General features: G+C 48.8%; 1 protein-coding gene across 2 annotated transcripts in view; it reads left to right on the top strand.

Annotated features, from left to right (window-relative positions):
• Positions 1 to 2,662: 2,662 nt before the first annotated feature.
• dgkg (diacylglycerol kinase, gamma) overlaps positions 2,663 to 27,854 on the top strand; it is a 37,808-nt gene continuing 12,616 nt past the window's right edge. The window contains exons 1-21 of one of the 2 annotated variants that reach the window (XM_030112464.1): positions 2,663 to 2,885; positions 10,186 to 10,433; positions 10,648 to 10,724; positions 13,613 to 13,763; positions 14,690 to 14,752; positions 14,914 to 15,138; positions 15,472 to 15,612; positions 15,725 to 15,774; positions 16,699 to 16,773; positions 16,982 to 17,101; positions 17,186 to 17,303; positions 17,808 to 17,896; positions 18,018 to 18,134; positions 19,290 to 19,388; positions 20,795 to 20,905; positions 21,052 to 21,125; positions 22,534 to 22,608; positions 23,068 to 23,153; positions 23,303 to 23,392; positions 23,631 to 23,791; positions 26,941 to 27,005. In XM_030112464.1, coding sequence (XP_029968324.1) covers positions 10,367 to 10,433; positions 10,648 to 10,724; positions 13,613 to 13,763; positions 14,690 to 14,752; positions 14,914 to 15,138; positions 15,472 to 15,612; positions 15,725 to 15,774; positions 16,699 to 16,773; positions 16,982 to 17,101; positions 17,186 to 17,303; positions 17,808 to 17,896; positions 18,018 to 18,134; positions 19,290 to 19,388; positions 20,795 to 20,905; positions 21,052 to 21,125; positions 22,534 to 22,608; positions 23,068 to 23,153; positions 23,303 to 23,392; positions 23,631 to 23,791; positions 26,941 to 27,005 — 2,054 coding nt within the window. In that variant the 5' untranslated portion in view covers positions 2,663 to 2,885; positions 10,186 to 10,366. Of the gene's footprint in view, positions 2,886 to 10,185; positions 10,434 to 10,647; positions 10,725 to 13,019; positions 13,041 to 13,612; positions 13,764 to 14,689; positions 14,753 to 14,913; positions 15,139 to 15,471; positions 15,613 to 15,724; positions 15,775 to 16,698; positions 16,774 to 16,981; positions 17,102 to 17,185; positions 17,304 to 17,807; positions 17,897 to 18,017; positions 18,135 to 19,289; positions 19,389 to 20,794; positions 20,906 to 21,051; positions 21,126 to 22,533; positions 22,609 to 23,067; positions 23,154 to 23,302; positions 23,393 to 23,630; positions 23,792 to 26,940; positions 27,006 to 27,854 lie in introns of those variants that run through there. The other variant, XM_030112463.1, reaches the window with a different exon arrangement.

The following is a 27,854-nucleotide window of genomic DNA, read 5'->3' as shown; positions in this document are numbered from 1 at the left end:
TGATGCTTCGGAGGAAAACATTCTTCTTGTCCATCTACTGAGCATGTGCAGAACTACTGTTTCATTGGGCTGTGGAGCACAGGACCAGGAGCAGCAGTAGAATGATCAGCAGGAAGACCTGGACCAGCAAGAGGACCAGGAGTTTGTGTAAAGTTTTATTTCTGAGTCTGCGCAGAGTCTAAGTGTTTTCTAAAAGTTGTGTTTTCAGCGCCTCTGAGCATTGTTGTCTTGTAAACGGACACTGAAAACACAGGCGGAGCTCCGTGTTTTCTCCATTGACACTGTATGAGAGACGGAAGGAGCTAACATGACGTCAGCCATGGCGTTCTGAAATCCTGTTTTCAAGCTTTCAGCAGGACGTCTCCATATTGAACACTGTAAACCGGATTTAAATGTCATTGGTCAAGCCTGGTGCATGGCCAAATCACATGGACAGAGGAGGAGCTGTGACTGGATTTGTGCAAAACTTGAACTCAGAATATAAAACCAGCGGATGACTTGTATAAAAATGAGAGTCTGGTCAAACTGATACGGTTGTGGAATCGAGTGAAAGACACTAGGCTTTTAATGTGTTTATTTGCACTCGGAAATTCAGCATTTTTGAATGGGTTCCAATGAGACTTGGCCTCTTTTTGAAATCAACATCATCGCCCCCTGCTGGAACTCCCCCAGAATTACAGCTTTTCTGCACTTCTGCATCGGCTTGATTTTTCTGCACTGGAGATTGGCGCCTGGTTTTCACTAGGAAATGTTCAAACCGGGTTTAAATGTCTTGTAGTTTCAATTAAGTTGATGTTACTTCCAGTTGAGCAGAAATCTTTTTCTTTTTCTTCTTTTCAGACAAGTAGGTTTTTACAACAACTGTCTTTTAAACTCAACTCTGTAGATAAACCATCCATAAATATCATGGTAGCTTCTAATGTAGCAACAATGTAGCTCCAATGGAACGTTGAACTTTTTCTGTCTGAACATCTAAACAGTCCATGACTTCCTTCCTGGTTGTGTCTTCTGGGAGGAATGTAAATCATCACAATGAAGCATTCTGATTTATCCGTTTGAAGGTCTAATGTCTGTGATTTTCTGAAGTCTAATTCATGCATTTTCTTCTGAATTAAAGATGAAATAATTGGAAGTGAGGCTTTAAATAATTCAGAGTTGTCAGTGGGAGCTGAGGTCAGCAGGACGATCGCAGCAGATGTAGAGTCGCTTCATCACACAGCCTGGCCATCAGACCATCAGACCGTCAGACCTGGCATGAGGCCAGCAGAACCCAGAAGAGCGGCTGTTCCTCCTCCCTCTTCCTCCTCCTCCTCCTCCTCCTCCTGCTCCTGGATGAAGATCCTCTTGTTTTATCGCATGTTACGAAAAACTGTGATGTGGGAAACGTCCACCTGCAACTTACCTGTTTCCCAATTGTTGATACAGTTCTGGTCCAGCTGTAGTCCAGTTGTTGGTCCAGTTGGTTTCCAGTTGCTGGACCAGTTTTGGTTCCGTTGTTTTCCAGTTGTTGGTACAGTTGTAGGTTCAGTTGTTGTTTGGTGTTGGTCCAGCTGTTTTCCAGTTATTCATCCAGCCTTTTTTCAGTTCTTGATTCAGTTGTTTTTCAAATTTAGTCCAGCTGCTGATCCAGCTGTGGTCCAGCTGTTGATCCAACTGTTAATCCAGTTGTGGTCCAGATGTTGATCCAGCTGTGATCCAGTTGTGGTCCAGCTGCTGATCCAGTTGTGGTCCAGCTGTTGATCCAACTGTTGATCCAGTTGTGGTCCAGTTGTGGTCCAGATGTTGATCCAACTGTGATCCAGATGTTGATCCAGTTGTGGTCCAGCTGTTGATCCAGTTGTGGTCCAGCTGTTTGTCCACTTGTGGTCCAGCTGTTGGTCCAGCTGTGGTCCAGCTGTTGATCCAGTTGTGGTCCAGCTGTTGATCCAGTGGTGGTCCAGCTGTTTGTCCACTTGTGGTCCAGCTGCTGATCCAGTTGTGGTCCAGCTGTTTTCCACTTGTGGTCCAGCTGTTGGTCCAGCTGTGGTCCAGCTGTTGATCCAGTTGTGGTTCAGCTGCTGATCCAGCTGTGGTCCAGCTGTTGATCCAGTTGTGGTCCAGCTGTGGTCCAGCTGTTAATCCAGCTGTGGTCCAGCTGTGGTCCAGCTGTTGGTCCAGCTGTGGTCCAGCGTCGTCGTCCTTCAGTCTGACCTGTCGCTCCTCAGCTGTTGTCGGTCTGCTCTGTGGCTTCAGAGTTCCTCGGTGTTCTCTGTTCAGGGTTCATAACTGATCTGAATCTTGATTGATCAGATTTTTAGTTGGCGACTTCATGCACCTGAGTGTGGTGCAACAAACAGGAAGTGACAGTGGACAGCTCTGTAGAATACTGAACATTTCAGAGAATCAGTCTTCAGTCCAGTTCCTGACTGAAAGCCTGAAGAACAGTTTGACTCTGGAGATGATTTTACATATTAATATAAGGAGAGAGGGAGGCGGGGTCAGAGGGAGGAGGGAGAGAGGGGGGAGAGGAAGGGAGAGAGAGTGAGGAAGGGAGCGGGAGAGGAAGGGAGAGAGAGAGAGGAAGGGGGAGAGAGAAAGAGAGGAATAAAAGCGTTGGAAGCTGTTGATTACAGGCAGGCAGGCAGACGGACGGAGGACAGATGGGTGGATTCATCCTGGATGATGGAGGGATGTCGCTCCTCCTCTGCTGTCGTGCTGCATGTCGCTGAGTGTTTGTGAGAGCTGAGAGGACGACTGCTGCTGCTGCTGCTGCTGGGAAACACACACCAGCCGTGCTCCTGCTGCCTCTGCTCCTCCACCTCCTCCTCCTCCTCCTCCTCCTCCTCCAGCCTCTGAGCTGGCTCTCACACCGACTGAGGCAGCAGCAGCAGCGACCATGAGCCGAGGTAGGAAGGACTTTCTCTGTCCTCCTTCTCCTGTGTGTGTGCATGTGTATATGTGTGTGTGTGTGTGTGTGTGTGTGTGTGTGTGGGGCGATCATCAGCTGTATTTCTCTTCGGAGCAGTGTGATGTGCTGTAAACTTTCCAGTGTTTTGAAGCACCTCACAGGGGACTGTTTCCCGTGACAGTGTGTATTCATTAAACCTGCCTCTGTGTGTGTGTGTGTGTGTGTGTGTGTGTGTGTGTGTGTGTGTGTGTGTGTGTGTGTGTGTGTGTGTGAGTGTGTGAGTGTGAGGACAAATGCTGGCTTCATGGAGGTGTGTGTGAAGACGAATGCTGGAAATATAACATGTCGCTGTAACGGCATCACTTGAAAGCTAAAATTAGCAGAAACACACACACACACACACACACACACACACACACACACACACACACACACACACACACACTGATACCTCATTGTTGCTGTGATATTCATCAGTAGAATTGATTTCAGTGAAAAAATGGAAGCGCCCCAGGATATTAGCATTTAGCAATAATAGCGCGAGTTAACTGTTGCTACTTGACTGATCTCCTGTTTACTGGAGGAGGAGCCTCGTTCCTCTGGACTAACTCAGCCCTCCTGTCAGCACCGTGGAATATGCTCTACTGGAGACAGCATTAGAATCAACCTGTAGCCACCGTAGCTCTACATCCAGAGCATCTTCCTCCACTGACATCCAGATTATAGAGCATCTTCCCCCCGCCATAGAGAGGTTTCACATGGATTTTCTGTTCTGTGCTGTGAAATGTAACAAACTGTTTCCCACCTGAGGGTGGGGTTGGGATTGGTATCTCCTCTACCGCCTCTAGCTCATCTCACCCTGAATGTGAGAGTCCCCTTGTGAGTGAATCCACCTGTAGTCATGTTTAAATCTGCGTCCCGGCTGCCTCGCCTGCTTCTCCTCATTAATCTCCTGTCGGCTCGTCTAATTACATCCCATGAAGAAGCCGCCGAGTGTCTCGGTTATTTATGTCCGCCACAAAGACCCGGGACTCCCGGTGGAGCCTGGGCCTCCAGGAGGCGCTGGGCGGAGCGAGTCGGAGGATCGGTGCATCCCTGCCATCGGACGGCTGCTCATGGGATGAGTAGCTCCATTACTCCAGTCGCAGCGGGCTCCTTCTGAGGCAGGATTAGCTTTAGCATTAGCTTACTCTGTTCCTTGAGCATTGCTGATATGTAATCGATAATTTAGTTACAGCTACATTTTAAGTTGATGACTCATTACTTTAGTCAGGCTGGAGATGTAACAGCGTCACCTGAAGCAGCTTTAGCTCCCTTTGCTAACTGTTAGCGTCAGCACAGCTCCGACATATCTCGCGTCTCTCTTACCTGCCGCTAACAAAGCTTAGCATCACTCGAAACAGCCATCTTTTTGTGTCCCGCTAACCGAGCAGACTGTTAGCCTTTGTATATTAGCATGACCATTATCCAAAGCAGCTCCCGTGTCTGGGAAAAGGAGGGCCTTGTTGTGTGAGCTTTGGCTGTTTCTACTCATACTCCTGAGCTTAGCTTGAGCGTTAGCATTAGCATTATCTAAAGCTGATGTCTCTCTCTGACCTGTTGGCTTTGTCAAAGGCGAGTGTCATTCATGCTGAAGTAACTCTGTGCTTCCAGTATTTATATGGATATGTCCCACTGGGAGTTAGCATTAGCATTAGCATATATCCACAGTAGCTGTGATTAGCATGAACATATTTAAACTGCAGTTAGCTTCACTCTACCAGAGCTGTCTGCATGTTGGTAGTTTGTGTCAGCTGATTTGTTTCTGCTTTTGGTGTCAGTTCATGAATCTGTTTGTTAGAGAGCATCTTCTGCCACTAACATCCAGGCTATGGAGCATCTTCCAGCACTAACTGCTTGTGACATCAACTCACTATTTGTTTTGTTTTGTGACTGAGTTCTGAATGTCATTTTTTCATAAATGAAAACACATTTGAGGTCCAGATTTTAAGTCCAGATTAAACCTGGTGACTCAGATCATTCAGTTGTTTTTTTTTTCCCCCTCAGTTCCTCTCCGTCATGTTTCATTGTGCTTTTGTAAAAAGACAGATTGAGCTCAACCACAGCGCATTGAACTCACCCAGCAACACAACAAATTACTTCTAATTTCACTTCCCCACCTCAGACAGATGCACTTTCAGCTCCGTCTCATTGTGATTTCACATCCGTCACACGCCGACGTGCTGGTCAGCCATCCTCTTCAGATTCACTTCGGCTCAGCATGTCAGATTGCTAACCCAAGCTAACGACACGCTATCAGAGGCCCAGCACATTTCCTCTGTCTTTAGTCACATTTTAGGCGTTTCATTAGCACAGATGTGACTATGAGTACTAACCTGTCATAACTCAGATGTAGTAACGATGCGAGTAGTTATAAAACACCATGAAGTCTAATTTATACTCTGGGGCTTTTTAAGGGTTCTGATTGGCCAGAAGGAAGAAGTTATGTATTTACATCTACCAGAGGTAAACAGCCTCCAGTTCCTGTGTCGTTCATTTCTTTTTTACTCAATTAACTTCGACGCTGCAGCTTTAAAAAGTTCCATGTTTATTCTTCCGTCCGTCCGCTTGTTTCATTATATCAGTTTCCTCTGAGGTTTCCGTTAAATACATCGTCTCCGTTTCAATCCGACCTTTGTACTGGGCGGCCATCTTGGTATATGAGCGCCTCTGGGAACGAGCACGAGCAGAAAGACTGGAGTTAAGTTAAAGCAGAATAAAAGATTTAAATGATGAGCAATTATTTAATTCTGCTTTAAAATCAGAACAAACCAGCAACTTTATTCGTAATTAAGTTTAATTCGGAATAACCATTTCATGAGGAGTTAGGCGTTTACAGGGTCACTCTAAAGCAGAATTAACTTTTATTCAGAATGAAAAGTCTCACGTAAACGTGGCCATTCACCACTCGTCTCAGGACGCCCAGCGCTCCAGTCTCAACATAAATATTTCAATAAAAATTAACCTGATATCTTCAAATCTCAGTGAAGAGTAACAGGAAACATTTCAAACTGAGAAAAATGGTGATCTGTTCTTAATTTGATCCGTATTGACAGGTGTGAGTTTATGGCGATAAAATGTTTCCCCATGTTGTCCTTCCCGAGTCCAACACGAACACATTTTTTTTTTTTTGAGCAGTTAACAAAATTCCTATCAGTTCCCAATATATTAAACACGGATGCAGCAACTTAGAAAACAACATAGATGTATTTGGAGAGCTAGTTGACTGCTCTGTGTTCAGCCTCGCTGCCATCTTGGATGAGGACTCCTCGTCCTGCAGTCCATCAACTCCTTAAGAAGGACTGTAGAAATAATCAGGGGACTTCGTGAACACATGATTGTTCTTCAAAGGAAAGATTTCTGACACCATCAGCTGCAGCTTCAGTGGACCGAAAACAGAAATAATAATGAGAACGTCTTCAACTTGTGTTGACTGATATTAACTTCTTTAGTGTTCTGTCCATATGAATGTCCGTGTTCTCATATTGTTGAGTGTATGGTCCTCTGCAGCGTGTGTGTGTGTGTGGTTTCATTTCATCAGCAGCACCAACTAGTGGACCAGCATTGTCACTACATCTTTCAGTGTTTCTGCTGTTTCCATGTGTTTTTAAAATGTTGCTGTGTAAACATGAATGTTTCTTGCAACACAAACGTGAAAACGATGCGTCACGTCGTTATCGGAGCCTCAGAAAGAAGGTCATCCGTCCATCCATCACCCGGCAGCAGAATCCCTTCAGGTTCAGCTGCAGGTGTGAACACGGAGCTGCTTCTGGAGAGGACAGAGGTGAACACAGGTCAGGAGCAGAATTCCCAGAGAAATCTGATTTCGGACCAGTTTGTTTGCGTCGTGTCGAGTCCTGACGGGAGACGAGCCGCAGCCCTTTTATGGGAAGACGTGAGCCTCAGCCTGCTGCAGCCTAATCTCTGAGACAATATGAGAGTCTAAATCCAGCCCATGAAATCCCTCCAGCAGGAGCAGGAGGGCGAGCCGCGCTCTGCCGGAGCGCCACATTCCTTCTCCTACTTCACGAACCCGCCATGCTTCAGCTCCGCAAGCGCTTCCTGTCTCGCTGTGAGACTCACTCTGGAGCACGGCAGTGAAGGAGGAACCTCACTCTCCAGTTACCTCCGCCACAATCAGTCCAGTTCTCTCACTTGTTACAGCAGATGAAAAGTAATTAGTTACTCTGTTGAGTTTCTCAGTTAGTAGTCGTCACATGTCTGTATTTTGTGAGGTTAGCATTAGCATCAGCTGATCCATTAGCTCTGTTGGAACCAATGCCATTCACTCATTAAGTTCCTCTGAAGCAACATCAGTTAGTTGGAGGAAGATGCTTTATAATCTGGTTGTTCGAGGAGGAAGATGCTTTATAATCTGGTTGTTAGCTGTGGTGATTCGTCTCATGCATGCATAATAACAGCATTTGAGAAAAACTGCGTCCGCCCTGTTTTCCCTGGAGTTGGAGTGTTTTCAAAAAGTTGTATTTGAAGTGACTCTGAGCTCCGTTGTCATGGAAATGGTCGCCAAAATGCTGTGAAAGTTGTATGTCTTTATTTTAAAGTTTTTGTTGTGTCAGTGCAGCCTAAAGTTAGCAGTAATCCAGAGGAGCAGAACAGCGACACACGCTACCTTTGATCATGCTGATGCTAATTGCCTGACTGGAATCCTTTTTGCATTCCCTGTTGCTGAAGAAAAGAAACCTGTGTCCGACCGAGGTTTTTGTGGGGAATATGAAGCGAGCAGGAATGTGACGCCTTCCTGTTGGGTTATTTTCGTTTGCTTCAGTTGGTCAGCGTGACAAACTGAAAACACACTGAATAAAAGAAGCTGCGAAGTGTTTAAAGCCACTTAGTGCCGAGTGAATCAGAGCTGATGACCTCTGGGGGTGAATCCTCATCAGGATGAGTCCTCACAGGCGCCGTCTGCAGTCTGAGTGTGTGTGTGTCTGCGTGTGTGTGTGTGTGTGTGTGTTTTTATGTCTTTCTGTTTGTCTCGCTCTGTCTCTCTTACTCTGAGTGTGTGTCTGTGTGTCTCTCTCTCTGCCTCTCTCTCTGTGATGGACCTCTCCTCTGTCCAGGTCAGCCTTCCTTCATCCCTCCTGACAGTCTGAGCTGGATAAAGAGCTGTGTAATTCTGTGTGCCGATCCAAAGAAACATTCATGAAACATTAAACTCCAAACGAAACAGAAAAACTGCGAATCCAGCTCTATATTTAGAAGATTATCTCGGAGCTGTAAGTGACTGATGTTTGACACAGAAAAGCTGCTGCTGTCCGTTTAATCACCCGGTGACAGAACTTCCTGTGAAGAGCGCTCCGGAGCCGCGTGCTTCCTGTGCGACGCTGTTTGTCACCGAAGCGCTGCCGGTGACGGGCCGTCACGTCCTCCTCTGCACTGTTCCCTCCATCAGCAGCTGTCAGACTGTAGCGTCCTGCACCCACACCGAAGACCAGTGACTGCAGCGCCACTGACTCATTCAGCAGGAAGCGCACCTGCTCAGAGAGAGTCCTCCACTAAACTCCTCAAAGTACCAACAACAACCCCATCTACCATCTATGGACAACACCCCAAATGTCAAACCTAAGAAGACAGAAAACAGCTTTCTCCTGTGGTCCTCAGTCAGCTGAGAAGCTCGCTTCCTGATATTCTGCGTTCTGTTGCGCGTCACATTTCTCTGAGCGAGGACTCGGGAGTCCTCGGCTTTCCACACATGGTTTTTGATCAGTTTATCTGTTTATCGCTGATTATCGGGACAAATTTACTCTGACCACAAGAGGATGTCATGAGACAGAAGATCATCTGGAGTTTGACGTCCGTGATCGGAACAAAACCGGCCCGACTGTCTTTATGTGTCTCCTACTTCACTGCTTCTACTGGGGACATTTAAGCCTCGTTTTCACAGCGTGTCTTTTGGCGGTGCGGCACGGTACGGGTCGGGTTGTCGTATGTTTCCACTGAGTAAAGTTGTGGATAGTGTCTCAGGTCCCGTACTCAACCCGGACCACTTCCCTGCTCTCCCCTGTTGAGGTGCCAGCTGCACCGTCACTCTGGACAAACCTGCCGTGTTTAATCAGTTTATCAGCTGGAGAAACTCTAGGTTGCGTTCTGCATGAGCTGCTTTACACACACTGATTATTTTTACTCTGTTTTTTTTTTTTTTATGTCGGCGTCACACAGCGCTGGTCTCCTTACGACGTTCAGGCGCTTCTCTCCAGAACAGGAGAGGAGCAGTTTGCTGCTCAGGAAAAGAAAGATTTCCCAGCTGTATCACAGAGAATGGAGGCTCCCAGCTTCCCTTTGGGCTGAGCAGAGCCGCCAGAGAGCCGAGCGCCATGATTTCTGTCACGTTCCTGCGTCCTTACATGGCCGTTCACAACCCGTCTACATTCACACCGTGCTGACTGCCGTGGAGACACGCAACTCATTAGCTGTACGGGAACCCATCCTGTCCAGGACCAGCATGCACCCTGCAGTAGCGCCAGAAGAGGAGCTGTGGAAACAAGGCTGTACGCCCCGGTCACCTCGCGACCGCTTCAGTTCAGAAAAGTATCACGTTTACAGGACAGTGTTCTGAAAACCATGACCGTTTCCATGGAAATGGAACACTGAAAACCAGGTTGTCTTCCTGTTGGTCCACTAGCTGGTGCTGTCATTTGTCCACGGCTGTGAGACCATGACCAGGACCAGGAGCCGGTCCAGCACCATGAGTAGGATCAGCATCAGGAGCAGCACCAGGACCTGGACCTGGACCTGGACCAGAGTTTCCTCCACAACCGAAGCGCTGTCACAAAATTCTGTTTTCATACTTTCAGTGTCTCAGCACCGTTGTCGTATAAACGGAGCCCGAAACACCACAGAAGTTTAGTGTTTTCACTGAGACGGTTGTGTGTAGGCGGTTCCTCAGAGCCAGTAAAGCACGACGCTGCAGTCCAGCCGTTAAAAGTACTTTATTAATCCCCAGAGGGGAAATTCAGATGACCAGCATTGTAGCTTACATCAGACACGTCAACAGACAAAAGAATATAACAGAATAACAGACCGCAACACCGAGGCCCAGGCGACATGGAGCCACTGCTGTCGGCGCATGCACGATGATTTTTATGGTTTTTGTTTTATTTACAATTTAAAGGATGATTCCTGTCAATCACATTACAAGTCAGAAAGCAAGAAGGCAAAGTGAAAGTGAAGTTTAGTGTTGTTTTGAGGCAGAAAGTCCTCAGACTGGGATCGACCCGTCTTCACCGCTCGTCTCTCTGCAGGGCGAACACACACCAATCCCTGGAATTAATCCAGGAGCTCCAGAGTCCCTCAGCTGGACCGAGACTGAAGACATGAAGCCACAGCAGCAGCCGAGCCGAGGATAACCGTCTCTCTCTCTCACACACACACACACACACACACACACACACACACACAGACACACACACACACACACACAGCATGGGAGACAGCAGCTGGGTGTGTTTGAGCCCAGCTGAGTTCAGTCAGCTGCAGCAGTACAGTGAATGTAAGTACAACCCAACGTCGACTTGAGAGAGCTGCTGTCTTAGCATTAGCATTAGCATTAGCATTATAGAGCATCTTCCACCTTCTAACTCCTACATTATAGTACATCTTCTTCCTGCTGACTGTAGCTTCTATAGCCTCCTGTAGTTTCTGCAGCCTCTTGTAGCTTCTTGTGGTGTTTCATAGTTTTAATTATTTGTATTGTTGTTCCTCAGATTCCACCAAGAAACTGAAGGACGTCCTGGAGGAGTTTCATGGTGACGGCGTCCTCTCTAAATACAACCCGGAACAGGTGAGTGCACCTGAGTCCACTTCAGTCTCCCTGGGTTCACCTGACTTTACCTCAGTCTACCTGAGTCCTCAGTCGACCTGAGTGTTCTTGATATATATTTATTTTGCAATGTGTTGCAGTGTGCGTTCATTGTATGTCGCTTTGTTGCCATATGTTTTGAAGTGTGTGTTCAAAAAGGGGGACCGGAGAATGTGCTCCAACTATAGGGGGATTACACTCCTCAGCCTTCCTGGGAAAGTCTATGCCAGGGTACTGGAGAGGAGGGTTCGACCGATAGTCGAACCTCGGATTCAGGAGGAACAATGCGGTTTTCATCCTGGTCGCGGAAGAGTGGACCAGCTCTAGACCCTCCATAGGGCCTCAAGGGTTCATGGGAGTTCGCCCGACCAGTTCACATGTGTTTTGTGGACTTGGAGAAGGCGTTCGACTGCGTCCCTCGTGGTGTCTTGTGGGGTTGCTCTGGGAATACGGAGTCCGGGGCCCCTTGTTAAGGGCCGTCCGGTCTCTGTATGACCGGAGTAGGAGTCTGGTCCGCATTGCCGGCAGTAAGTCGGACCTGTTCCCGGTGCATGTTGGACCCTGGCAGGGCTGCCCTTTGTCACCGGTTCTGTTAATTATTTTTATGGACAGAATTTCTAGGTGCAGCCAGGGGCCGGAGGGGGTCCGGTTCGGGGACCACAGGATTTCATCTCTGCTTTTTGCAGATGATGTTGTCCTGTTGGCTCCATCAAACCTGGACCATCATGCACTGGGGCGGTTTGCAGCCGAGTGTGAAGCGACAGGGATGAGGATCAGCACCTCCAAATCCGAGGCCATGGTCCTCGACCGGAGGAAGGTTGCTTGCCCTCTCCAGGTCGGTGGAGAGACTCTGGCTCAAGTGGAGGAGTGTCAAACGGATGGAGATGAGATTGACAGGCGGATCGGTGCAGCGTCTGGAGTGATGCAGTCACTGTATCGGTCCGTTGTGGTGAAGAAGGAGCTGAGCCGAAAGGCAACGTCCCGACCTTCACCAATGGTCATGAGCTTTGGGTCATGACAGAAAAGGACAAAATCCCAGATACAAGCGGCTGAAATGAGCTTCCTCCGTAGGGTGGCTGAGCTCCCTTAGAGACAGGGGGAGGAGCTCAGTCACCAGGGAGGAGCTTGGAGTAGAGCCGCTACTCCTCCACATTGAGAGGAGCCAGCTGAGGTGGCTCGGGCATCTGTTTAGGATGCCTCCTGGACGCCTCCCTGGGGAGGTGTTCCGGGCATGTCCCAACGGAAGGAGACACCGTAGAAGACCCAGGACACGCTGGAGAGACTATGTCTCTCGGCTGGCCTGGGAACGCCTTGGGATCCTCCCAGAGGAGCTGGAGGAAATGTCTGGGGACAGGAAGTCTGGGCATCTCTGCTGAGACTGCTGCCCCCGCGACCCGGTCCCGGATAAGCGGTGGAAGATGGATGGATGGATGGATGCTGTGTGTTGTAGCGTGCTGCAGTGGGTGTTGCAGTGTCTCCCTGTGGAGCTGCTTCATGATTCTCTCATTAATGGTGTGTGAGAGGCATCAGGCTGTGTGTGCGTCTGTCCCGGGACCCTCCTGAGTCGGCCGTCTGTGACGTCCACACTCAGACCGACTCCTGTTCAGATCCGGGAGGACTGTGCAGGTTGTCTGTTGGAGGAAACACTCAGATGCTCGTGCTGCTGAACCGGCGGAAGGAGTGCCGTTCTGTCTCCTGCACATGTGAGAGCATCACGTGACATCGCAGAATGACACCAGCTAGAAGTGTCAACAAGTTTAACCGTGTTGCCTTTACATGTCTTTTTTCCCATGTTCTGTTTTTTATTGAGTTTTTTGTTTGGTTTTTGCTCATGTTGTGTATTTGTAGTTTAGTTGGGTCTCTCTCTGTTTCACACACACACACACACACACATACACACACACACACACACGTGTCATGATTCACATGTTTCATGTGTATCAGCAGCTTCTTCCATTAAAAACTTAAAAAGCTCACAACTCCTCTTATTTTGAAAGGGATTCACTTCCTGTTGTTTTTTTCACCTCGTCTCACTCACTTCCTGTTTACCTGCTCAGGTGAGTCCTGCAAACACAAAGCAGATAATCCTTGTTCGTTTCTACCCTTTCCTCCCCTCTCTCTTTCCCCCTCCCCCCTCACTCCCTCCTCCACCTCTCCTCCCTCCCTCCTTCCCCTCTTCACCTTCACTCCCCCCTCACTCCTCCCCCTCTACTCCCTCCCTCCTCCACCTCTCCTCCCTCACCCCTCCCCCTCCCCTCATTTGCACCTGTTAAACAGAAGCAGGATGTTCTCAGCCAAGTAAGCCTCGAGGCCTCGGCCAGTTCTGCATGCTGTGTGATGTCTGTGGCCAACTGCATGGGCATCCTGTCCACGAACCCCACATGACCCACAGTAACCCCACATGACCCACAGTAACCCCACATGACCCACAGTAACCCCACATGACCCACAGTAACCCCACATGACCCACAGTAACCTCACATAACCCTTACAACCCAGCGAAACCCCCACAAAGACCATATAACCAACAAATACCCCATATACCCCATTCAACCCACAATAATCCTCCGTAAATCTGTAATCCTGGGCTTCACCCTCCATCCTTCCATGTAATTGGATCAACCCGTCGTATCATAAGTTACTCGCTGTAACATCACTTCAGGTATGAGCTGCGACCTGCTGGTGGGTCGACTGGACTCTGAAATGTTTTGAAGGAGTTTCTAGATTTGATTCGGCCAATTTGAAGAAGACGGTACCACAGAACGAACATCGCCTCCATCACATCTGTACCTTCTGTTTCTGTCCACTCAGTGTCCTCTCAGTCTGTAACGCCGTCGTGTTCTGACCTTTCGGTTCTCGCCTCTCTGTAGCCCATCGACTACGATGGCTTCCAGCTCTTCATGGCCACCTACCTGGAGAACGACCTCCCTGAAGAGCTGTGTCAGCATCTCTTCACGTCCTTCAAGAGCAAGACGGAGGCCTGCTGTCCAGAGCAGTCTCAGGCGGGGACAAGTTCACTGGGTAGGCAGCTTCTGTTGCCTTGGCAACCAACCAACCAACCAACCAACCAACCCAAACAACCACCCACCAAAGAGAACAGCCAACCACCAGCGATGAGAGTAACGACTTTAAAATAAACGGTGTTAGTAATGGCGTTACTATTTTTAGTCAGAAGTAATCTAATGGCTTTTTCCACTGTTACAACACCTTTACTCATTACTGCCAATAATACGAGGAGCTATAATTCACTGCTTTCAGCTGGTTTGTCCTCCATCGTGGACATAAAGAAGGAACCGCATTGGTGCAAAGAAAGCACAGGCATTTTGACGCATATCTATGTCAATAGATGTATGTCAGTAGATGTAGAAATGCTATCCACAGTTACAAATCTAATTCGAGTGGTGTCTCGTCTCTTCACACAGCAGCATTTGAATAATTTAGATTAATGCAGTGCTTCCTGTTTGTAATTTATTCTGTCAAATGTCCCTTCATTCCTTTAATCACAGATTCAGTTTCATAATAAATAATAGAACCTGCATCTGAAAGTTCCATTAGGTGGGTGTTGAGATTCTTTAACATATTTAAACATGTGTTTCAGTCTCATAATTATACTTTTAAAATATTGTTACTCTAACTAATTACTGAAAGTGAAAGTAATTTGCCCAATACTGGCAACCACCTGAGCAACTGACAAACCACCCAACCAACACCCACCTGACCAACTATCCAACCAACCAACCAACCAACTCACCAAAAAATAAACCAAGACAACCAGATCTTGGTTCTTTAAGGCTCACTATTCCGCTGGTTTCTTCTGCTGGAGCTCCTGTTCAGGGTTCGAACCTTTGCTCCTGCTCCAGTGCAGATCCATGTGGAGCAGGCATGTTTCCATGAAGCGTTGAACTTCAGTGGTTGATGGTTCTTTCATTTGCCCGCCCTTCCCACAGATCCCCGCTCCATCGACGCAGGCATCTCCATTCAAACCGAAGTGGCGTGCGCCCCCATCACAGGTACGAGAACCTCGCGGCTCTGAATCATGACCCCGTCAAAATGTCAGCGGTTGGAAAAGCCTCTTAGCCTGAAAAGAATAAAACAGAACCGGGTGGTTCGTGCAGAGCGGTTGCTCCTGGTGTTCTCTGCTTCGGGTTCTCCTCGGTGTCTGTTTCCTCAGGGGTGAACGGGAAGAGCATCCGGTCCTCGATGGGCCGGCACACCCCGGAGCTGTGTGGAGCCTCCACCTCGCCCTGCTCCTCCTCCCGCTCCTCCTCCCAGCGCTCCGGCACGGAGGCCCCCGCCGCGGGGGGGCTCCACTGCTCGCCCTGCGCCCAGGTCAAACCTGCCTCCGCCCCCGACCCCGCCCCCTGCCGGACACAGACGTCCCCAAACCTCCACCCAGGTGGGACGAACACACGGCCTCCATGGGGGGGGGTTGGTGTTGGTAATGAGTGTGATGTCTGAGGGAGTGTCAGTGTTCCTCCTACTGAGTCCTGCCAGCTGAACATGGAGTGTACTGCAGGAGCAACACACACACACACACACACACACACACGTATGAGAAAACAAATAGATAAATGTTCTGTTGTTTTTCTCTGGTTCTGTCATCTGTTGCAGTGAGTGTCTTGCTCTGGTTGTCTTGCTCTGGTTGTGTTGCTCTGGTTGTCTTGCTCTGGTTGTCTTGCTCTGGTTGTGTTGCTCTGGTTGTGTGACCATGGTTGTGTTACTCTGACAGAGCGGACTCACACTGAAAAGTCTCGGCGGTCGTCTTCTCCTCACAACGGCTCCACGTCTCCGTCTCAGGTAGTTTTCCTCAAAGACATCGTCTGCTACCTGTCTCTGCTAGAGCGGGGCACGCCTGAGGACAAGCTGGAGTGTGAGTGACACACACACACACACACACACACACACACACACACACACACACACACACACACACACACTAAGAGGGACATGCAGTAACATGAGCTCTCTGTCTCCCTCTGCAGTCATGTTCCGGCTCTACGACACCGATGGTAATGGAGTACTGGACAGCTCAGTAAGTGTGTGTGTGTGTGTGTGTGTGTGAGTGAAAGAGAGAGAGAGAGAGAGAGAGACAATGGAAGAAGGTGACATTCGAAATAAAATAATGTAAATTATTCCAGATGTTTCTCCAATAGTTGGATGTTTTGAAATCAATTTTGTCATCGTCCCTCAGAGATGTCCTGCTGGGTCTCATTCAGTTTCACTCCGTGTCACTCCATCCCTCTCCATCTCACTCTGTCTCACTCCACCCCACTGCGTCTCGCTTCTTCCCACTTGTTGAATTTTTGGTGAATCAGAGCCACAGATGAGGCGTCGATGCTGCACAAGGAGGATTCGTTTCAGGATTGCAGGGTTACAGACAAGTCAGCTGACTGAGAGTAAAGACTGACGCTCACACAGAACTCCTTCTCTGCCATGTCTCCCATCAGCCCGGTTCATGAGTCCTCCCAGCTCAAGTCAAGGCAGGGTGTCCTTCAGTCGCGGCCGGTGGCGAGGGGCGCTGGCGGCGGGAGTGCTTGTTTTGTCCGCCTACACCGCAACTTGCGGGCGGCGTTAGTTCACTTCCGCATTTGCGGGAGCGCTTGTTTCCACCCCCGCGTATTCCAGGCCGGCAGTGTTGAACTAACCAGTTTATTAAAAATAATCGTGCCCTACCTGTTGTGCTGTCTGGAATGCGCCTGGAATGCGCGGGTGTGAAAACGAGCGCCCCCGCCAATGCAGAAGTGAACTAACGCCGCCCGCCAGTCGCGGTGTAGGCGGACAAAACCGGCCGCGACTGGTGTCCTTCACACAGCGTCACAATAAACCTGAAGTCACAATAATCCATATCACCACTGTGTCACTCCACCTTACTCCACCTTACTCCACCTCACTCCATCTCACTCCACCTCACCCCACATCACTCCGTCTCACCGTTTTGTCCCCTGCCTCTTCACAGGAGCTGGACCGGATCATCAATCAGATGATGCACGTTGCCGAGTACCTGGAGTGGGACTCCACAGAGCTACAGCCAGTGAGCGCACACACACACACACACACACACACACACACACACACACACACACACACACACACACACACACACACACACAGAGAGACCTGATCCAGACGCTGCTGCAGTTCTTGTTGTTTCTGGTAAAACTCCACCAAGTGGCATGACAGAAACCCCTGTGTGACCTTTGACCCTGGACATGAGGGTGATCCAGCCGTTGATCCTGCAGATACTGAAGGAGATGATGGAGGAGATCGACCTGGACCGAGACGGGACGGTGACTCTGGAGGAGTGGATCAGAGGAGGCCTCACCACCGTCCCCCTGCTGGTGCTCCTGGGCATGGACACGGTGCGTCTGCCGCACACATCTTCACCTGTCACTGCTTCCTGGAGTGTGATGAGAGTGTAATCAGATTACTCCTGTCCTCCTTAGAACATGCAGGAGGACGGGCAGCACGTGTGGCGTCTGAAGCACTTCAACAAGCCAGCCTACTGCAACTACTGCCACACCATGCTGCTGGGCGTCCGCAAGCAGGGGCTGTGCTGCTCCTGTGAGAAGCCAGAGCTGCCCCAACACACAACACTGCTACAACACTACCACAACACTGCTACAACACTACCACAACACTGCTACAACACTACCACAACACTGCTACAACACTACCACAACACTGCTACTGCAGTACCACAACACTGCTACAACACTACCACAACACTGCTACAGCAGTACCACAACACTGTTCCAACACACAACACTGCTACAACACTGCCCCAACAGTACCACAACACTGCCCTAAAACTGCCACAACACTGCTGCAACACTATCACAACAATGCCACAACACTACTACAGCAGTACCACAACAATACCACAACACTGCTACAACACTAACACAACACTACCACAACACTGCCACAACACACAACATGACCCAAATACTGCCACAACAGTACAACAACAAGGTTCCAACACACAACACTGACTCCAAGCTGCTGCAGTAACTGTACTGTAACTTGTGTGGTAGACTGAGATTCTCTCTGGTTCTTCTCCTTCAGTATGCAAGTACACGGTTCATGAACGCTGCGCGTCCAAAGACATCGCCGCCTGCATCAGCACCTACGCCAAGTCCCGCAGGCACACCAACGTAAGAACACGCCCATGCCGTGAGAGGGACACGCCCACCCAGTCCCTGCAGCGGGCTCCTGGATTGGGTTCATTGACCGTCCGGGTTCTGCTCTCACTCCTGTGATGTTCTCCTCCTGCAGGCTATGCAGCACATTTGGATCGAGGGAAACTCGCCCACCAAGTGTGACCGCTGCCACCGCAGCATCAAGTGTTACCAGGGCCTGACGGGCCTGAAGTGTGTGTGGTGCCACATCACTGTGAGCCGAGACAACACACACACACACACACACACACACACACACACACTTGCAATCCAGATGTCCTGTGGTGTGGTTTCGTTGTCATTGCCGCTCTTGTCCACCAGATGGCAGCACTGACCTGTAGTTCACTCACAGCTGCTCTGAACATTGAAACTCTCCAGACAGTCCAAAAAGCTTCCTCCCAATTCAGCCTGACCTTCACTCAGACCTTTACTCTGATCCCCCCAAATCAAATTCAGATCCCCCCGGTGTGTAGCACTGCATTATGTCAACATGTAATACATTTTCACCTCATTTTCAATAACTTGTTACAAATCACAACAGATTTTTTTAAATGTGGGTGTTTCAATTTTTAAACAAATGTAATAATTTGATGCATTATGCAACAAACCATCCAAACTGATGCCTTAATTATTAAAAACACATAAACAACATTAAGTAGTAATGTGTTCACATGCTAGAAATAAAGGCTAAATTAAATATTACTGACAAGAATTACAGGTGGTCTGAAGTTTTGCAAGACAAACATATGCAATCTGGATTATTTTATGCAATTATTGTAGATGATCCAAAGCATAAAATACACACAAAAATGCAACTAAAATAATCTTTATCTCAGCTCCATTTGTGTGTTAATAAAGCAACAGCATAAAACAAAATGATCAAACCGCCTATTAACAAAATACTCACAGTGTGCACAATAACTTTTTGAAAAGCTTCAGCTGTGTTTACATGGTCACTATTTGGCGATCAGATTGAATTCTTCCCGATTACAGGATCAGATTGGCTGAAATAAAGCAATCGGAATATTGTGACCACATTCATTTCAGTGTGATCAATCCCATAATGCTTTGCACTGTGACATGCACACAGAATCCCAGAGCTTTCGGATGATCTCTGTTTGACCTCATTCATCTCAGGATGACCTCTGATTGATCTCAACATCCTGGTTACCTCAGGATGACCTCTGGATGACCTCAGGATGATCTCAAATTGACTTCACGATGACCTCATTTTGACCACAGGATGACCTCAGATTGACCTCCAATGACCTCAGATAACCTTCGACTGATGTCAGGTTGACCTCAGGGTGACCTCAGATGACCTCCTGGTGAGTCTCAGACGTTCCGTCCTCCCCCCTTCTGTCTGCAGCTCCATAACAAGTGTGCGTCCAACGTGAAGGCGGAGTGTGACGGAGGCGCCCTGAGGGACCACACCCTGCTGCCCTCCTACATCTGCCCCGTCGTCCTGGTGAGACTTTTTGAGGAATCTGTAGTTGCCATGGAGACTTGCAGGTCTTTCCTTGCTAAAGGTGCATTAAGGAGTTTTTCAACTTTAAAATTACTTATTTTCCAGCATAAATATGTTACAAATATTCAATAATGTGTAAAATGTGCCCTGACGTATTCATTGCAAGTATCTCTAACAGCGCTGAATTGTCGCTTGAAAGTTGCAGTGCCGGTCCGGCACCCTCCCGCTGGCCTGATTTCCTTAGCTTTCGTTTTGTCCGCCACAACTAAGCAGTACTGAGGATGGATCTTCCAGAAAGTAAGAAAAGACCGGCTTCTAGCACTGCCACAACTCCAGCACAGACTCCACCAGGAAAAAGAAACTTAAATTTTACTTGAGCGCTACTAAAAGAGCAAGGAAGGAGTTCCCCTCTTCCATGCACCTATATGGACGCAAGCCACAGACACAAGTGTTTACTAAGCTGCAGTTACGCCCAAGGCCTGCAGGGGCCGCTGTTTCGCATGAAATGTGCAAACTCCTTAAAGGAATACTCCGAAGATTTTGGACCCACGCCCTATCCCGATCATTTACAGAGTGAGATAAGCTCATAAATACCTTTCTTGTGTCTGTTCGTCCAGTGCCTGGCTAACAGCTGTTAGCATCGTAGTTAGCTTAGCTCAACTACGGCAGGTGAAGAGGAGACAGAGCCAGACTGAGAAAGTGGACAAAATCCTCCTTCCAGTGGTCCAGGGGACGGCGTATTAGCACGCGAAGTAAATCCAAATGGTTATAAAACATTTTAAAAGACGTGTTTTCTTTTTAATCCCTTAAAATAACGTTTTGATCCACACAGACCTGAGCATGTGCAGTGCTCCGCGGAAGGGTATACCGGAGCACAGCAGTAGAAGCATAGACTCAGCCGCTGTGCGCCGGTATATCCTTCCGCAGCGCACTATGCTTGTGCAGATCTGTGTGTCTCAAAACGCTATTTTAAGGGATTGAAAAGAAAACACGTCTTTTAAAATGCTTTATAACCATTCGGATTTACTTCACGTGCTAATACGCCGTCCCCTGGACCACTGAAAGGAGTATTTTGTCCACTTTCTCAGTCTGGCTCTGCCTCCTCTTCACCTGCCGTAGTTGAGCTAAGCTAACTACGATGCTAACAGCTGTTAGCCAGGCACTGGACGAACGGACACAAGAAAGGTATTTATGAGCTTATCTCACTTTGTAAATGATAGGGATAGGGCGTGGGTCCAAAGTCTTCGGAGTATTCTTTTAATGCACCTTTAAGAACTTCTCACTTTTCTGAAGTTCTCAACCTTCAGTCAGAACTTATTGTTTTGTTTCACTGGTGTGAACCATCGTGTCTCCTCTGGAGACAGACATGTCTCCATGTCTCTAACAAACACCCTCCGTGTCCTCAGGAGCGCCACTCGGTGGTGAAGCGGGGGGAGGGCGAGTCTCCGCCCAGCACGAGTCCCGACGACCCCAGTCAGACCTTCAAGTTCTCCCCTGGAGACGGCCAGGCGCTGCAGGTACTCTGGAGTTACTCTCTACTTCCTAAAGTAATCCTGAATCTCAGGTGTGGTGACAGAGTGACGGGGTGATGGGGTGACGGGGTGACGGGGTGGGGGGATGACTGAGTGAAGGAGGAGCTAACAGGAGTCACTCCCCTCTGTAGGTTTCTCCTCTTCCTGGGACTCATCCACTCCTCGTACTGGTGAACCCAAAGAGCGGAGGAAGGCAGGGGGAGAGGTGAGGACACACACACACACACACACACACACACACACACACACACACACACACACACACACACACACTAGTTCTCCTCTTCGCTTCATTCCAGTTCTCCATGGTGGATCGGTTCTCTAAGTCCGGCTCTCTTTGAAACACACAGATCTGTTTGGAGCAGGCAGCATCCAAAGGAAACATGTTTCATTTCATTTCAAACCAGCAGGGGGCAGCAAACGACCGAGAATCAGTCAGGATCTGCACTCAGATGGAGGGTGGTGGTGCGTTCAGGATCCTCACTGGGTTTAACTCACTCACTGTGCACATTGTATTGATTGTCCAGCTGTGTAGATTGTGCACATTGTATTGACTGTGTTTAGTGTGCAGATTGTGCCGATTGTCCTGTTTCCATGACGATACTGACACATGTGCAGCCAAACCAAGTAAAGTGAAATCATTAAATTAAAAAAAAAAAAAAAAAAAAAAAAAAAAAAGGAAAGTTTTGGTTTGATGTGAAATGCAGATTAGGAAGACATGTTTTTTCATCTCGTCATTCTACTCAGTCTTGGCTTTGTTTAAATATAGCCATGAGGGACCACGGTTCGATTCCAACAGCAGGTCATTGATGAAACCTCTGTGAGCTCAGACTGGTGAATGGTTCCTCTGCTGGTACTTGGTTCTTGAGCTCCTCCGCCCTTGTTAGGCTCTGCTTGTTACTCTACCCTCGTCAGCATCCTCCGGCTCTGCTGCCGTCGTTAGGTCGGTCTCGTTCCTCCAGTCCTGTCCGGTTCCCCTGGTTCCTCGGCTCTCGTTGGGTTCCTCTGGTTCCTCTGGTTCCTCGGTGCTGCTGCAGTTCTCCTCTGGCCCGCTGAAAGCTGTGTTTGCAGCGAGGATCTGTGGATTATTCAATCAGAGCAGCGATGCCTCCCTTCAGCCTCACTCGTTTCCATAGTAACCACGCTGCATCAGCACCACACAGGAAGTCATCAGCTATTATTAGACTTCACCACAAGTTCAGAGGAACCACCAGCTGCTGCTTTTGGGCCCCGTTAGGGTTCTACTTTCACTGTGTCCCTGGTTCTACTGAGACCCTGTCCCTGGTTCTACTGAGACCCTGTCCCTGGTTCTACTGAGACCCTGTTCCTGGTTCTACTGAGACCCTGTCCCTGGTTCTACTGAGACCCTGTCCCTGGTTCTACTGAGACCCTGTCCCTGGTTCTACTGAGACCCTGTCCCTGGTTCTACTGAGACCCTGTCCCTGGTTCTACTGAGACCCTGTCCCTGGTTCTACTGAGACTCTGTTCCTGGTTCTACTGAGACCCTGTTTCTGGTTCTACTGAGACCCTGTCCCTGGTTCTACTCGGAGACCAGATTAAGTTTTGGTTCTGCTTCTGGTTCTGTGTTTGAGGAATGTGGGTTTTGTTTCCAGGGTGCTGAGGAAGTTCAGGTACCTGCTGAACCCTCGACAGGTCTACAGTCTGGACCGAGGAGGACCGATGGCCGGGTGAGTGTGTGTGTGTGTGTGTGTGTGTGTGTGTGTGTGTGTGTGTGTGTGTGTGTGTGTGTGTGTGTGTTCTCGTATTTCTATCCTTGTTGGGGCCAAATGTCCCCACAAGGATAGCAAAACGTGGAACGACGTGCCTTGTGGGGACCTTTTTCCGGTCCTAAGTAGGAGAAACAGTGTTTTCTTGACCATGTTGTTGTTACTGAAAAAAGTAAAAGTGCAAAAACATTTCTTTAGGGTTAGGCTTTGTTGTCGTGTGGGTTAGGGTTAGGGTAAGGGTCAGGGTTAGGGGCTAGACATGAATGGGAGTCAATGGAAGGTCCCCACAAGGATAGAAATACGAGACTGTGTGTGTGTGTGTGTGTGTGTGTGTGTGTGTGTGTGTGTGTGTGTGTGTGTGTCTTGTCTCTCGCTGTCGTTCCTCTGAACTCTCTCCTCAGTCCCTTCTTCTCTCTGCAGACTGAACTTCTTCCACGATGTTCCGGACTTCCGGGTTCTGGCCTGCGGAGGCGACGGCACCGTGGGCTGGATCCTGGACTGCATCGGTACTTCAGTCTGGACCCTGCTTCAAGCTGACTCGCACAGCACGAATGGAGATCTCACTGTGTGTGTTTGTGTGTGTGTGTGTGTGTGTGTGTGTGTGTGTGTTTGTGTGTGTGTGTGTGTGTGTGTGTGTGTGTGTGTGTGTGTTAAGATAAGGCCGGCTTTGCCACACACCCGCCGGTGGCCATCCTGCCCCTGGGCACCGGGAACGACCTCGCTCGCTGCCTCCGCTGGGGAGGAGGTGAGCAGCTCACACACACACACACACACACTCACACACACACACACACACACGCGGTGGGTCGTACTCCAGCAGCAGAGGCCCTTCCCTCGTTTGCACCACGGTGATTTCAAGTGAAAACACAACCCTTTGACACACTCGTCAGCAGAGTCTTTGGAGGCCGCTCCGTCTCCGTGTCGCTCTGTGAGCTGAGCCCCTTCGTCTGATCTGCTCCTCCGCCCGTCGCTCCGCCCCGCAGGCTACGAAGGCGGCAGCCTGCTGAAGTTCCTCCGGGACATCGAGCACGGAGCCGAGGTGGTTCTGGACCGCTGGAACATCGACATCGTCCCCGACGACAAGGAGGACAAAGGAGACCCCGTCCCCTACAGCATCGTCAACAACTACTTCTCCATCGGAGTGGTGAGGGACACACACACACACACACACACACACACACACACACACACACACACTGGTCGGACTCCAGCAGCAGCTTCTATCTTTAGACCTGAGCAGCTCTCAGGATAAAAACCACAGGACGACGTGGAGACGACATATGTGCAGGTAGACGTTTGGCAGGAGAACGATGCACCAGGCACACGTTACACAACGACCCCCACAGTGTGTGTGTGTGTGTGTGTGTGTGTGTGTGTGTGTGTGTGTGTGTGTGTGTGTGTGTGTGTGTGTGTGTGTGTGTGCGCTTTTGTAGACACGGGATTTTTCCACAGAGATTGAAACTCATTTATCCTGAGTCAAATTTGGAATGTGTTCTCAGTTTAAGGTTTTGATCTGCCAATTTCATAATTTTCACAATTATCCCAACCTGAACGCACCACAAGACACCTGAACGCACCACAAGACACCTGAACGCATCACAAGACACCTGAACGCATCACAGGACACCTGAACGCACCACAAGACACCTGAACGCATCAGAGGACACCTGAATGCACCACAAGACACCTGAACGCATCACAAGACACCTGAACGCACCACAAGACACCTGAACGCATCACAGGACACCTGAATGCAGCACTGTGACTCACTGCTGTCCTCAGATCTGCTCTTCACACCGAACATGGTCTCCACTTCCTGCCATACGTCCATCACATCATCACTCGGGATGCGGTTGCTATGGTGACGTGAGGCTGCCAAGGCCGGGCCTTTGAAAGCTCCAGCTCAGTCGTCCTTCATTTGTTTGACTGGCGAAGTGTGTGTGTGTGTGTGTGTGTGTGTGTGTGTGTGTGTGTGTGTGTGGTGAGCACAACTGATTTTAACAACCCAACTCTTGAATGTTTTACTGCTCAGTGAAAAACTGAAGTCAACAATTTTTTTTTTCAAATAAATACTGAAACTTATTAGAGGTCAAATCTCTCCAGGTCAACAGGAAGTGGGGGTGGGTTAGAAGACATCACTTCCTGTTAAGAGACCACTCAGTTTACCTCAGTTTGAGTGTGTTTGTGTGTATTTCTGTTTGTGTGTGTCACTATCTCTGTGTCTATTTCTTTCTCTCTCCCTCTGTGTGTGTGTGTGTGTGTGTGTGTGTGTGTGTGTCCATGTCCTGGTAGCAACTGAAGGTCAGAAGAAGTATTAGTGACAGGAAGTTGTAGTCTGCCAGCTTCAGACCAGGTTACCACGGTGACGAACCAGCATTTTGACTACTGGCTGCTCTAAAGATGTGATTCAACATGCGCTTCAACATGTGGTCCAAAACATGGTCCAATACCTGGTTGAACATGCGGTCCAACACATAGTCCAACATGTGGTCCAACACGTGGTCTGCCATGTGTCTGCCATGTGTCCAGCTCCATGTTCTTCCCAGTCTGACGGACTGTTTGTGATGTTTGAACTGAATGTGTGAAGCTTCGTGTCTTGTTTTGTTGTCCTTGATGAGATGGACAGAGGCTGAATCAAGCCACTCTCATACTTTCTGTTGTTTTGGGGGTTTTGTTGATGTTTGTCATTGACCGCTGCTCCCCAACCCCCCCCCCACCCCCCCACCCCCCACCCCCCCCCCCCCCCCCCCACCCCCACCCCCCCTGTCCCTGTTAGATCTGACCAACCTTCACCCTCCAGAGTGCTGCAGGCTGTTGGTCCTGCTGCAGGGGGCAGGAGGGCTGGGGGGTGGGGGTGGGGGGGGGTGGGGGGGGGGGGGCAGACTGAGGCTGGGTTTGCGTGACAATTTGGAGTGAAAACACACAGCTTTTGTTGTATTTTGGGTCTTTGTTAACCTTGATGCTCAGAGACACTGGAAAGGACACTTTCTGAAAATTTCTTGGACTCCGTCTCCTTGTAAAGGATGGGAACACTGCTCCTAGTCCTGGTCCTGGTCCTGGTCCTGATCCTGCTCCTGGTCCTGGTCCCAGGCCATATTCTCCTGGTTGTACTCTGTGTTTATCCATAGTTATAATTCAGAGTGTATTTTTCTCTGAACAATTCTCAACATGAAAACTACATCGCTTTAAGTGTTCCTGCTGTTGCCGTGGAAACAGACATGGTTTTCAGAATGTTGCCATGTAAAGGCAAAAAAATGCAAAAACACTGAGTGTGGTTCCATGGTTTTTTAATTCGGAATTGGTTTGTTCTGAATTAGGTAATTCCAAATTATATTTATGAGCTTGGTGTTTACATGGGAAAAACAAAGGATTAAATCCTCTTCTCACTGGGGTCTGCGAAGCGTTCTGATTGGACGGGAGGCAGCCGTGACGTAAAAAGGCCTGCAGGAAGTAAACAGCGTCATCACGATGGAACATGCGCAGAACGACCAGAATGAAGTTGTGCCTAATTACAGTATAATTCCACTTCCAAAGGAGAATAAACCCGCCGGGTCTGTTCCGATTTAAACTTAATCCTGAGTGAAGTTTTCTGGCTTTTACATGGCCATTTTCGAGCGGAATTAGACTTTATTTGGATTTATAGAGTAATAAAAAGTCGCATGTAAACACACGGAATGTTTTTTCACCCATAAGGCTGTAGGCCAAAGATCCTGTAGCACGCTGGAATCATTGAGTCCTTCTCTAATCGTTGTCTACACCATAAACGCTCTTTATTCACCTCCACACCAACGTTTGACCCAGTGGTGGCTGGCCAAGAGTGAGGGAGCCCCGGTGCCCCCGCCCCGGTCCATTACCCACAACAAAAAAAAATTATAAACTGCAAAGAAGGAGCAGATAAACAGGTTGTGACTGAAAAAGCCCAGTGGAGGCAGGTTTTAGTAGCGATTCCACCAATCACTGATTGACGATATAATGAATAACATCGAGTTAAAGCATTTGATGGCTGCGTCTTGGAGCTCCTTTCAGATCGTCCACTAACTGTTTTGTAAATTCACTGTATTTAATTTAAAATTCAGAGTATTGGCTGAAATTGAAGGTTGACGAAGCGCCGCACCTGAGAAATGTACCACCCGCTCCTCAGGTTTGAACACTGACGAGTTAAGTCGGTTAAGAAGTGTCATCAAGTGGAAAACTTCTGCGTCTGACTCACATTAAACAGAGCAGCAGGTTTAGCGTGACGCTAGCAGCAGGTCTCTGTCTGTCTGTCTCCTGAAGCTGTCTTGTCCCCTGCAGGACGCCTCCATCGCACACCGTTTCCACCTGATGAGGGAGAAACACCCTGAGAAGTTCAACAGCAGGTGAGTGGGCGGAGCCACCTGGAGACAGTCGGAGAAATGGTGGTTGACCCAATCAGAAACCTGAGGAGTGAGTCAGCACTTTATTCTGAGCTGACAGCAGATCAATAACACGGTCCATCCAGTGAGGACCGCGATTTTTATATAGCACTTTTAAAAAGGCGGATTGCCAGTCAAAGTGCAAAAATATACCGTACAAGATAAAACAGTCAAAACAGAACAATAACAAAGCAGAGGAGAAACACAGTGTGAAAGAAAAGCACAGATGCCTGAGGTGACCCTGCTCAGCCGAACGTCAGGGTGAACAGGTGGGTTTTCAGCCGGGATTTAAAAACGTAGAGGCCATCCACAAACAAACTGCACCGAGAGGCGCGAACTGCTCCACAGTCTGGGAGCCACGACTGCAAAGGCTGGATCTCCTCTGGCTTTTAAGAAGGATCAAGGAACATTGAGAGTCACAGAACAGCAGAAAGCCGCCACCTCTGAGCCTGGTTCTGCAGGTTTCTTCCTTTTAAAAAGGGAGTTTTTCCTTTCCAAGGTCGCTTATGCTTGCTGATGTGGATCTGTTGAGTTTTCTCTGTAAACGTGTCTAGAAATGACTATGGCATAAATAATAAAATAAATAAAGCTGAATTGAAGTGAACTGAATCATCTGGTCAGCTGACCTCAGGACTCTAGAGGGTTGGTGGACCTTAACAAGGTCTGATAAATAATCTGGGGCCAGTCTGTTCTGCGGCTTAAGAACAAACAAACGAATCTTGAAATCAATCCTGAACCTAACTTGAAGCCAGTGGAGTGAGGAAAGCACCGGAGTTATGTGCTCCTGTTTCTTTGTCCCGGTTAAGAGACCAG

This window comes from Salarias fasciatus, chromosome 16 (assembly GCF_902148845.1).
Source record: "Salarias fasciatus chromosome 16, fSalaFa1.1, whole genome shotgun sequence".
NCBI classification, from domain to species: Eukaryota; Metazoa; Chordata; class Actinopteri; order Blenniiformes; family Blenniidae; genus Salarias; species Salarias fasciatus.
The sequence above is the reverse complement of the archived record's forward strand: the minus strand, read 5'-3'. Positions and strand labels throughout refer to the sequence as shown.